The following is a 12,599-nucleotide window of genomic DNA, read 5'->3' as shown; positions in this document are numbered from 1 at the left end:
TCTTAACCTGAAACTGTTCTTAACCTGAAGCACCACTTTAGCTAATGGGGCCTCCTGCTGCTGCTGCTGCATGATTTCTGTTCTCATCCTGAAGCAAAGTTCTTAACCCGAGGTAATATTTCTGGGTTAGTGGAGTCTGTAACCTGAGGTGTCTGCAACCTGAAGCGTATGTAACCCAAGGTACCACTGTATTAAGTAGAAGAAAAATATTGGAACAACAATTCTTCAGTCCCTGGAGCAGAATGAGCACAATTCCATCTCCCCAACCATGGTCTGGTCTCAAAGCAAACCTCTCACTATTTCCCCCACACACCTTTTTTGAGTGGGAGTGTCAGTGGGGCGATGATGATGATGATGATGATAATAATAAAAATTATATCCCACCCATCTGGCTGGGTTTCCCCAGCCACTCTGGGCGGCTTCCAACAGAATATTAAAAACACGATAAAGCATCAAACATTAACAACTTCCCTAAACAGGGCTGCCTTCAGATGTCTTCTAAAAATCAGATAGTTGTTTATATATGTCTATAGTATGTCAAGTACAAAGTTCAACAGTCAAGAAACAGTCCCATAGAAGTCCTGGAACATCCATGCCAAGGTCCATCAACGTGGACTCCAGCTCTGCTTCCCTTCTGCACTTTGCCTGCTGACTTGCAGCATCTGGGCTTGATGAGGCTGTGACCCTCACCTGTTCTGAACCTACTCCAGCTGAGGAATCGCACACCTCCTCCCTGAGCTAGTGAGCCCCACCTGGCCAGCCTCAGCTTCCCAGAGCGTTCTCTCACTGCTGCCAACACTTCGGAGCCTGCCTTGTTTGTGGAGATGGGTCTCTCTGGTTCTGATGAGAGGTCCTGCTCTCCTGGTCCCTGCACACTGACCCCCATCCCCTTGCCATCCTCTGTCATCCCGTGTGTACTTTCTGCAACCCCAACCTCTCTTTTTCCATTCCCAGCTTGCCCCAGTGGGTCCCAGTCACAGCTGCACCCCTCGCCAGGATCCTCTTCCTCCTCCCCTTTGTCTTGCCAGTTCATGACAGCGAGTCTTTTATGAAGAAATTGGCATGGAGTTGTTAAGACCCACACCGTGTCTTTTCTCAATTATGCAGTTGTTACTGCCATGATTTAATAGCTCTCCATTACGCTGAGCAAAAGCTTCTCTGCAGTGTTGCTGCTTCAGCACAGCCCAAGCTCCATTGGGAGCTCAGCTCAGAGCTGCACTCTCAACAGCAAGGAAGCTGCATGTTGGCTAAGTAAACCCACAGAGGTTATGTCTGGCCATCTTCTTACTGTTCACCTTGCAAGACTTCTGGCTGCTCATTCAATGTATTTGTGCAGCTGGCAAATAAGGTTAGAATATTTTTAAATGGTTGAGAACGACAGTATCTGCAAGTTGTGTTACTGAAGTGCCTTTCCTCCAATTTGGCCGAAACCATTCAGGAACTTTTTGCTACTGTACTATAACAGTTATACAGCACTCCTGGAGCTTAATTATTACAGCTAAGACTCTGTGTTGCCATGCATGATGCCATAGTGGAAATGCTTTTCTTCCAGTGCATGCATGAAGGCAAACTGGAAAAAGAACAGCTCTGGATTTGCTGGCTCAGCTTAAGAACCAGAGGTTTGCATTGACACCCAAACAAGATTGCTGCCCACTCAAGATGAGCCCTGCTTTGTTGTTGTTTAGTCGTTTCCGACTCTTCATGACCCCATGGACCAGAGCACGCCAGGCACTCCTGTCTTCCACTGCCTCCCGCAGTTTGGTCAAACTCGTGCTGGTAGCTTCAAGAACACTGTCCAACCATCTCGTCCTCTGTCATCCCCTTCTCCTTGTGCCCTCCTGCATCCCCCTGCCAAGTTATGCACCTAGGCTTATAGTTGTACGATTGCAGCTCTTGGGCTGGCCCTGCTGCCAATATTTATGCCAAGATTGTCCAACTTGAACAATTGCCATGTTGTTAGAAGTAGGTGGCAACTGGTTCCTCTATATTATTGCTTACATGGAGTGTGTCTCTGTTTTAATTGCTTCAGCTCAAGATAAAGAAGCCATAACACGACAGAGTATGTGCTTTATGTGCATAGTCTCAGGTTCAGTTATCAATACCTCCTGTTAGGAAATGCCTCTCAATAGCCTGGAGGGCTGCTGCCAACTGCAGTATAGGAAGAACATAGGAAGCTGGCTTACACTAAGTCAGATCCCTGGTCAATCAAGCTCAGCACGGTCTACAATGACTCTTTCAGCAGGGGTCTCTTCCAAACCTCCCTGGAGATGGAAAGGACTGAACCATGAACCTTCTGTATGAAAATCATTAGCTCCACCAACAAAATGCAGCCCTTCCAATAATCTTCCCAATAATATTATATGCCAGAGTCCAAAATTAATATAAATTATTGCAAGGGTCTTCCTCTCTTAAAAGTGTGGTAGTTTTTATAATTTTGTGGTCAAGGGACACGGTGCCTTTCTAATGTCCTCATAAATGTATAATTGGGATGTGTGATGCAATTTGAAGCATGTTGATGCAAAGGTTCTTTTGCAATGCTTCTAGTCAACAGGACAAAAGGGTTATCTTCCACCACATATAATCTGCACAGTTAGTGAGACAGATAAGAGGGCCATCAGAGCAGAAGCAAACTGGAATGCAGTATGATCTAAGCAAGCCCACTTCAGTCAGGATTTGGGAATCACTTGTTAAAATGACAACACAGGTGACAGCTTATCCTGGTGAAGCTCCACCAGAGGAATCAAATTGTGTCCCTTTTACATTGGAAAGGTTGTAAGATTCAAGGTCCTTTTCTACCTCTATGCTGGGTGACCATTTGTGAATGATTTGTGGACAAAGGTGTTGGCAGTAATCTCAGATACATTAATTTGACACACTCCTCTGTACAGTGGAACCTCGGGTTAAGTACTTAATTTGTTCTGGAGGTCTGTTCTTAACCTGAAACTGTTCTTAACCTGAAGCACTACTTTAGCTAATGGGGCCTCCTGCTGCTGCTGTGCCACCGGAGCATGATTTCTGTTCTTATCCTGAAGCAAAGTTCTTAACCCGAAGCACTATTTCTGGGTTAGCGGAGTCTGTAACCTGAAGCGTATGTAACCTGAAGCGTATGTAACCTGAGGTACCACTGTATTTAAGAATCACCCCCCCCAAAAAAAAATGGATATTTTTTTTCCACCAAGAAACTAATGTTCTTACTAGCACTGAGGTGACTAAAACCACCATGGGGTACTAAACCAGTATCAGTATGCTAGTGTTTGGCAAGTAGTGTTGCCTGAGGAATTAAACCTGCCCCTGCAGAGAAACTGGGGGGAACAATGGTTCAAGACCAATGTCTAGAAAGATGGTTTCCTTTTTCTCTCCTGCATGAACCAATTGATGCAAGTCTTTAGCCTCAGCCATCTTTTGCCTGCCCTGTGGTTCTTTTCATCCTTTGAATAGGTAGTACTCTTTATAAATCAAGACTCATCAGAACTCAGACTTGTACTCTTTTTCTTGTTCATTATGTTTAACTTTGCTTTAAAGATATTTTTTATGGGCTTTTAAAGTTCTCTTGTATGTCATGCAGGAAGAACTGTTGTTCAGCAACTTACGAATAGAATAAATGGGGCTTAAAGGTAAAGGTAAAGGTACCCCTGCCCATACGGGCCAGTCGTGTCCGACTCTAGGGTTGCGCGCTCATCTCGCTCAAGAGGCCGTGAGCCGGTGCCGTCCGAAGACACTTCCGGGTCACGTGGCCAGCGTGACAAAGCTGCAACTGGTGAGCCAGCACCAGTGCCGCACACGGAAACGCCGTTTACCTTCCCACTATAAAGCGGTACCTATTTATCTACTTGCACTTAAGGGTGCTTTCGAACTGCTAGGTGGGCAGGAGCTGGGACCGAACAATGGGAACTCACCCCTCCACGGGGATTCAAACCACCGACCATACGATCAGCAAGTCCTAGGCACTGAGGTTTTACCCACAGCGCCACCCACGTCCCTGGGCTTACTCCCTAGAAAATATGTTTGACCATCTTTAGCAATACTTCTTTGTTGATTAAGTTTAATATCCTGCCCTTCCTCTCAAAGGGGCCCTTGCATATACATACATGCAGATTTAGTAAATTGTTTAATTGGTTGAGGCCAAGATGATTAATTCCCTAATGCATGGATAAACATATTTCCCCCAATATTATTGCAACCTCCAGGGCTGCGCCTTGGAGCTGCAATTAGGTTATGGAGGCGAGCCCTTGTTATTCCTTGCGCCAGTGCTTTTTTTCTTTAAAAAAATATGTTTAGGGGTACTCTCATTTTCCTACTTTTAAATGTATTTTTAATCTTTGTTGGAAGCAGCCCAGAGTGGCTGGAGAGACCCAGCCAGATGGGCGGGGGTACAAATAAGTTGTTGTTGTTGTTATTACTCAGATTGAAATAATGCCCCTCAATGAGGCCAAACTTAGATTCACATAATATTTAGGGGTATGCATACTCCTGCGTCCCCCCAGAAAAAGCACTGCCTTGTGCAAACCTAAGTCCTAGCTCCTCAGTGATAACCAGCTACTTCTGTGACCCACAAATAACCGGTGGAGATCCCCTTCTCTAGCAGGATCCAGTCCCCTAAACCTTAAAGTCATAGAATCATAGAATCAAATGTAGAGAGGGAAGGTACCCCAAGGGTCATCTAGTCCAGCCCCCTGCAAAGCAGAAATCTTTTGCCCAATGTGGGGTGCAAACCCACGTCACTAAGTCTCGTGGTCTACCGACTGAGCTATCCCTTCAGATAACGACGCTCGCAGGATCGTAGCGTCGCCCACGAGCGCGAGAAGCGCCTCTCCAATGGCCTTCAGCTTCCAAAACCTTCCCAGTTTCCGCCCAAGCCCACGCACACACAGAGGCTTTTGCCACCTGAGTCAGCTCCAGGGGGTCGGCACCCACAATAAGATATCTGTGGGGGCTGGGCCTCCCAAGTCGATGGGCAAAGTTGAAGCCCTTCATTGCGGACCCCGCAATCTTCAGGGCGAGACCCTAGGGCTGCTGCAGGTTCTTCCCCGCAGGTTGCTCGCTGAATAGGGGGGTGCGCACCCGCTCCGTCTCCCTCTAGGACCCCGGCGGAAGCTGGAGCCCGGCCGCGGCCGGAATGCAGACCACTGCGCAATGCACACGATTTCTAATTCAGCAGCGGGGAGATCCTCGGTCGGCGGCAGCCGCCGGTCCTGGCGCGGGAGGGAGGGGGCGTGGTGGAGAGGCGAAGGCTCCCAGGAGCTGCTGCTGCTGCTGTTGCAGCAGGCGAATGAAAACGGCTGCAGTTGCTGGAACCTGAACGCCGGCCGCCCCCGCCGCCCCCTGCCCATTATTATTATTATTAGCCTTTGCTCCTTGCATTGGTCGCCGCCTGCGTTTGCTCCTTGCGCACACCCCTGAGAGAGAGGGGCGGGAGAGGCGCACGCGGCGGGGTTTGCAGAGGGAGCCTGGGCAGCGGCCAAGGCAGCATCTCTCCGCCGCTTCGGGCGGGTGGGGGGCTGTGGCTGGTTTTGGAGCAGAACCACTCGCTCGTCTGACTGGCCGCGCACTGCAAGCAGCTCTGCCTCTGCCTCTCCTCGTCGTCGTCGTCTGCCCCCCGCCTTCCCCCCTGAAGCGCGGCCGCAGGGAGGGGGCGCCCGGAGAGCGGGGTGCTGCTGCTGCTGCGGGGAAAGTTGCCGCTCGCTGGCGGGGAGGGAGGGCGATGCCTTCTGAGCGCGAGCTGCCGCAGGGGGGTGATCTCCTTTCTGCGGCCGGGAGGGGCAGAGCCCCGCGGGCGGCGGCGGCAGAAGCAGAAGCAGCAGCAGCAGCAGCAGCTGCACAAGCCGGGTGCGACTGAAGAAAGAGGCAGGCGAGCAGGAGGACGGAGAAGCACCATGCCGCCCTTCTTCCCGCGCTGGGCGCCGAGGCTGCTCCTGCTGGCCTGCGGTGAGTCGTTTCCTTTCCCAGGAACCCGAGAGGGATGCATCGGGAAGCGCAGATCCTGCGGTCCCCAAAGGCAGCCCCGGACAAAGGAAGGACCCCCCCACCGCTGGGGATCCGAGGCTGCCTGCAGCGTGGGTGGGGATCGCCGTGGGGGAACCCCACGCTGGGGGTGGATCGGTGGGGCAGAGGATCTGGTCCTCTGAAGCAGCCCGGAATGGATGGTGGTGGCCTCGGGGTTCCTAACTCGGGGGCGTTTTTTCCTGGTATAAGGCACGGGTGCGAGACAGCAGCTTGGGCGATTGAGGTGGGGGGCAGAATGGAAATAGAAACCGTTTTCCTGGAGGTGGGGCTGGGTCGCGCAACGGGAGGAGGCTCATACACCTTGGCAACCTCTTAATCTGGGAAGAAATACACATATAAAGGGGGAGGGGTTCGTATTAACTTTATTTCCAGTGCCAGTGTTTGAAAAGGCACACTTTGCGCGGGGGAAGGTTATTTATATTCTTGGAAGTTCCCGCTGTTGTTCCAATTCACCATGGTAAAGTATATACCGACCGTACAGCTTATGTCCTTCCTTCCACATTGCTTTCTGCCTCCCTTTCCTTCAATGGAGTTTAGGTGCTTCTTATTTTAAATGCCTTTTCCAGTAGCAAGGCTAGTTGCCATTCTAAAGGCGATGTGTCACCCCTTATTGACCACCATTGATGTTTCAGTCAGTGGGGTATCTTTCTATGAGGAAAGGTGTTTCTGTCATATGGGGCCACATAATACTTACCTGTAGAAAACAGCCTGGTGAGAGTGTCTCAAAGGTAAGCATTTTGCCGTTCCATTTTAAGTTTTACTTTATGGTGCCATGGAAAGTCATGAAGCACCTGCCCTGGCACTAAATAATGGCTTCTTTGTGTGGTGGAGCAGGGAGTATGTCAGTCTAGGCAACCTGGAACTCTCTTGTCACGGAACAAAACTTTGCAATTCAGAGAGTTCTAGCCCAGTTTCAATGCTGTGAAATTCAATGCTGCTTCACACACCATATTGGGAAGTGGTGTTATATCATGTGGCTACAAGCAGCAGGGAGCTACAAGAAACTGCAAATTCACTGCAGCCTATAGCCATATAACACATGGTGGGGGGTGGGATGGGGGTGGAACATCAAATGTATTTATTCAGTGCCCACACTGCAAACAGTGGGTGATATTTTTCCACTGCTGTTCCTCTCCATTTCAGGGAGGAGGGAGGGAATTACTATAGATTTCACTTGGACATTTGCGTGGCATAGTTGTGATGGGCATTGTGAATTAGCATGGAATTCACTAACGCCAGCAAAAAAATAAATATAGTGGTTAAGAAATGTAGTAATTCAATTACCCTTTCACTGGAAAAAAAAATGGCTAGTGAAGATTTGGCTGAAATGACAAAGTTAACTGCATAGACCTGTTTAAGAGATGGGCAGCAAGTAAAGACATTTGAGGGAAGATGGTTTCCTTTCAGTGACTTAATGGACCTAATATGTGTTTGGATATTCAGAATGTTGATCTACTGAGAGTTGTTGTTAATATGGATTTCTATGTTTCAGTAGTGGTGTTTATTGTTTTAGGGGTTTTTTTAAGGGATGAAGAAAGCGTCCCTAGAGATTGTTGAAAATAGCCTTGATGTAGTACAGTTTCTGCGTGCCAAAGCTGAGTTAGGATTCCTGCATACTGTATTTTCCTCTAGGGACTGCATCCAGAATTACTTTGTACTGCACTGAGAATCATTTAACCTATAACATTGTCCTGTCACCTTTTCCCCCTTAGGGTATTTTGATTGTTTCTCTTTCACCAAAAATATGCTGTCGAGAAGTCCTGATACCAAATTAGACTCTAGTTCTAAAGAGCCTAATCTGTAAATTTTGAAAAGGGGGGTGGGGTATTAATTAAAGCCGATTAAGTACAGAAGTAATTATAATTAGAATAGGTAGGAGGCCTGTGCTTCTAATTTTGTATAATCTCATTGGAGATATTTAAAGACGGAGACCCCTTTCAAAAAAATAAAACGAAGAATGTTGGAAGGGGCTATTTTTCTTAATAACGTGAGTGAACAAGCTCAGTTTTGTAATCTTGGTGAACAAAGTAAAATGGAACTTTGTAACAGACCATTAAATGTTTTCTTAAAAAATATATAATTAATCAATACAGTACTTGGCAGCAATTGGCCTGGAAGAATGAAGACCATCTGGTCATTCTGCCAGTGATGGGATTGGAGCAGAGCATGGTCACCCTTCTGCTTGTAAATTGTGTTTCATCTCTTAAGTATTGAGAATAGATCCTTCTGTAAAGAGACACAAGTAAAGTTATGTTAGCCATGTTGGCCCCTGAGGGGAAAAAATCCATGTTAGAACAATATCTTTCTCAGGCCGTTCAAAATATCACAAAATAGTATGCCAGCTTTAAAGTCCTGCAGAAATCTTTTATCAGACTAGATTGTTTATTTAAAAAAGGGGGAAAGGAGAGAAAACCTGGCCGGTGGTAACACCGTAAGTCTGCAACTGGTAGTGGCTTTAAAAAAGAATATGGGAGAAGGTAGCAGCCACTCAAGTGAGCCCTTCTGGGGGCTATGCAGGCAACAGGCTTCACCAAGGCCTAGTGGGAAGAAGAAACATAACTGGCTGATTCTCCATCTCTGAAAATACAAAAATCTGGCTGTTACCCAGGTTTATCTCCATCCATTAATGAAGCACACAGGTTCCTTGATAGGTGGGGGGGGGGGGTAAGAATGACGAGAAACTAGGGCAGGAGTTCCTTAGGCATGGCACCACCACAGAAAAGGCCACGTTCCCACCAGCCTAACCTTTTTTGGAGGAGGAGTATACAGCAAGACCTTGCAGCAGATATTACACTACAGGCAGGCTCATACAGGAAAAAGATTTCATAAATTCTCTCCCCACTCACTTAGGGCTTTATAGGTAAGAACCAACACCTTGAATTTTCTGGTCACAAATTGGAATGCAGCAGAGTTAGTGAAAGGCCAGTGTAATATTGAAGCACACACTAGATGACATTCTGCTCTAGCTGCAGTTTCTGAACCACCTATTATTTATTTAAATATTTCTATACCTTGATTTTGTAAAAAAAACATACAGCCTATAGAACATTACAATAAAGTCTTATAGAACCCAATGGAGCCATTTGGGATCCAACTTCTATCTAAATAGTCTCTGTCACATGCTTCTTGGTGTGATCATAGAATATGGTAGAACTCTGGGACCTCAAACTGTTAGTTCATGTGGTGTTGCAACAAAGCCTTTAAATAAGTTTGACTGATTCCTAGCAATAGGTGTTTTTCTACAGGGGAGGCAACAGGACATCAACAAAACTGCTCAAAGGTTTTTGATGCTGTGTTGTGTTGTGTACTGTATAGGTAAAGCCATGTCATATTTCTTAGTCCTCCTACAACTCATGGCAGGTGATAGATGGGCTAACAAAACACAAATATATGCTTTCCATAGATGGCAGCAGGTTCTAGACAAGACTGATTTGAAAACTCGGTGGGCAATCCAGTTATAAAATGGTTGATACAATCCTTGTGCCAAGTCCTCTTTCATTTAGTGAAAGTCTATTATTATTTTAAAAAAAACAGAAAGGCAGAAGTGGAAGCCTGCAAAAAAAATTTCACAAATCCTTTGTTTGCATGCACACACTTACTCTTTGTATTCATGCATCCCTATTCACTCCAGTTACATGTTATAATACTTCTTTATCTGCACCCATTTCCAGTTTTCTGAGACAGCTCCCCTTTTCTGAAAATTAGAGCCATTTTTTAAAATTGTGTTTTGGATACTTAATTTGTTTTATTATTCATTTATGTGATTTTAGGCTTGTAAAATAAAACAAATGAAGATAAAATAAAAAAATACAGCAAGACAAAATGCAGCATTAAAACAAAATCAAATAAGTTCAAAAGTAGATAAAATAAATTTGAGAATGTGGGGGGGGGGGAATCAGTAGAGTTCAATTAAATGATTTAATGCAAGGATGGTTACCTCCTAGTTCAATGGACCTAATTCTGTCAACCAGTAGCATTTTTCTGCCCTGATGGGGATGGAAATCACTCCCTCTCCTGGGAGGTGAGTGAGTGGAGAGGGGGTAATAACTACCCTTTAGCTGGTCTGTATGGATGGATTCCCTTGAAGCCCCCCAAAGTCTTGCTGCCTCTGATTTAAGAAGCTTGGGAAAATAAAAGGTCTTAGCGCCTGACCCAGAAAAGTAATCAAAGTTGGTGGCCAAGTAGACTTCTCTTGGGGGGACATTCCACAACTGGGGTGCCACTACTGAAAAGGCCCTTTCATCTCATCCATCTCTGTCCAGCCATAATTAAGTGCTCTAACATTTATCCAAAGCTTGCTTAACTTCACAAGTAGGCAAATAATAAATGTGGACCTGCAAAGAAACTCTGAGGGGGGCAGGACAGGGCAAAGGGGAGAAAGGGCTTTCCATCTTATCCTTCCGCTCCCTTTTTTCTTTTTTCTTTTTTGGCCAATTTTTATTGCTTTTCAAAAAAATTAACAAGTTCACATCAAATTACAGTGGTACCTCAGGTTAAGAATTTAATTCGTTCTGGAGGTCTGTTCTTAACCTGAAACTGTTCTTAACCTGAAGTACCACTTTAGCTAATGGGGCTTCCTGCTGCTGCTGCGCTGCCACTGCGCGATTTCTGTTCTCATCCTGAAGCAAAGTTCTTAACCCGAGCTAATATTTCTGGGTTAGCAGAGTCTGTAACCTGAAGTGTATTTAACCCGAGGTACCACTGTAATTTGAATTTAATGCATTCTTAAAAGTTGACTCCCCACCCTTGTTCTCCCTATCTTGCTGCATTATAAAACATTTATTTATCTGCTTACCAATTTATGATGCTGCTCATCTCACTGTCTTAATCCCTAAATCCCCATGTTAGCTTCAAGACTGTAAGGTTTGAGCTCACTCCTTTTCCCATTTGGACCTGAAATGCATAGTTTTGCCTTGGACTCGGGATCAATATGGCAGGCTGCATTCATCTCTTGCCCACAAGGCACTCTGTGCTCTTCAGTGGCGTAGGAGCCAAAGGGAGAACTGAGCATCCTTTCTCTCCACTGTGGCCTCAAAGAAACTTTGGGGGTTTCTGCGAGGCTGAAGGGAAGCGAGTGATGGGCTGCATCTTAATTTCAACCACTCTAAACAGCCAAGTGTGACCAGCTGGGACTAATGCCTGTATGCCGTCATCTTGTGGCCCTCCAGATGTGGAACTCCCATCAACCCCAGCCGCATGGCTGATAGTCAGGAATCATGGCTGTTGTAGTCTATCCACATCAGAAGAGCCACAGGTCCTCCCCCCCCCCCCCATGTATATAAATTTGGCCTTCACAAATCTTTGTTTGTTTATTGCAAATTGGGGGGGGGCTGAAATATTGGTACAGACCATTTCTGTCCCTAAGTTATTAAGAGGTTGGGGGGTTGCCTTTAACATATGAGATTCACTAAAGCAACAACTGGGTATTTTAGGTGTAGTTCAATATCTAACATAGTTTTGAGGTTGCCTTTAAGTTCAGCTCCACAGTTATGGGTTACTGAGATGTGGAAAGCTTGTTCCCATCCTTGGAACATGGTGGCCATACTGAAGGAAGTGCTTTCACTAGGAAACATTGGCACATCCTTCTGGAACGGAAGCCCTGCCAGGCTGGAGGAACAAGACCATTGTAACATTATGGTAGAAAGAGTGCATCAGACATTAAGTGTTAGGACATGTAATTTCTCCCGCCCCGCCCCATAAGCTTCTCCAAAATCTTCCTTCCTTCCAATGCCTACAGAGGCATTGCAATAACCTCGCAAACGCTAGCCCTGCTTTTTAATAGGGTTATTAAATTCAGCAAATTAAAAAGTCATAAAGCACTCCACAGCAGCTGTTGTTTTAAGACTCCAGATGTATAAGCGATTGGGAAATTGTAGCTGTGTTTGGACAATGATATTAAGTCAATATTGACAGGTGTTTTGCCCATCCATGCAGCTCCTTCACTTCTCAATTTGTGACATGAGCAATCAAATCAGGAAGTTTCTATCCATAGCAGTAATGTGGTTACCAGGTTCAGAACAAACGGGATATTATACCATATTTGAGCCATGGTTTTAATATCCCAGCTTGTTCTGAAGCTGCTGGCCATAGTTTTCCAGGTTGGCTAATTAGATATTTCCTTGTTTAATTGTGGCTTGTGTGAAGGGGCAGAAGACTCGTTCATATTTCAGCTTATTAAATTGAGAGATATCATCCCTTTCCCCCCCTTACTTCTGACCATGGAAAGGAAAAAGCAATGTGCCTGGTTGATGGGACACCCAACTATCATGTTGTGAATGAAATACTTTCATCGGCTTTGATCAATGGGAATTGTTCTTAAGTAAATGGAAATAGGATTTCTCCATAGTTTCTCTGCAATTCCAGGCCAACACTTCTAGACTGTAATAGGACATGGGTAGGCAAACTAAGGCCTGGGGGCCAGATCCGGCCCAATCGCCTTCTAAATCCGGAATCAGCATGTTTTTACATGAGTAGAATGTGTCCTTTTATTCAAAATGAATCTCTGGGTTATTTGTGGGGCCTGCCTGGTGTTTTTACATGAGTAGAATGTGTGCTTTTATTTAAAATGAATCTCTGGGTTATTTGTGGGGCATAGG

General features: G+C 45.8%; 1 protein-coding gene across 1 annotated transcript in view; it reads left to right on the top strand.

The window, feature by feature from the left end:
• Positions 1–5,137: 5,137 nt before the first annotated feature.
• The window catches only part of PODXL2 (podocalyxin like 2), a 53,333-nt gene continuing 45,871 nt past the window's right edge, over positions 5,138–12,599 (top strand). Inside the window, exon 1 of the mRNA XM_028719193.2 lies at positions 5,138–5,925. Within this exon, the coding sequence (XP_028575026.2) occupies positions 5,874–5,925 (52 nt within the window). The 5' untranslated portion in view covers positions 5,138–5,873. The remainder of the gene's footprint in view (positions 5,926–12,599) is intronic.

This window comes from Podarcis muralis, chromosome 2 (assembly GCF_964188315.1).
Source record: "Podarcis muralis chromosome 2, rPodMur119.hap1.1, whole genome shotgun sequence".
In the NCBI taxonomy this organism is placed as follows: Eukaryota; Metazoa; Chordata; class Lepidosauria; order Squamata; family Lacertidae; genus Podarcis; species Podarcis muralis.
This window is presented reverse-complemented; position numbering and strand designations above follow the sequence as displayed.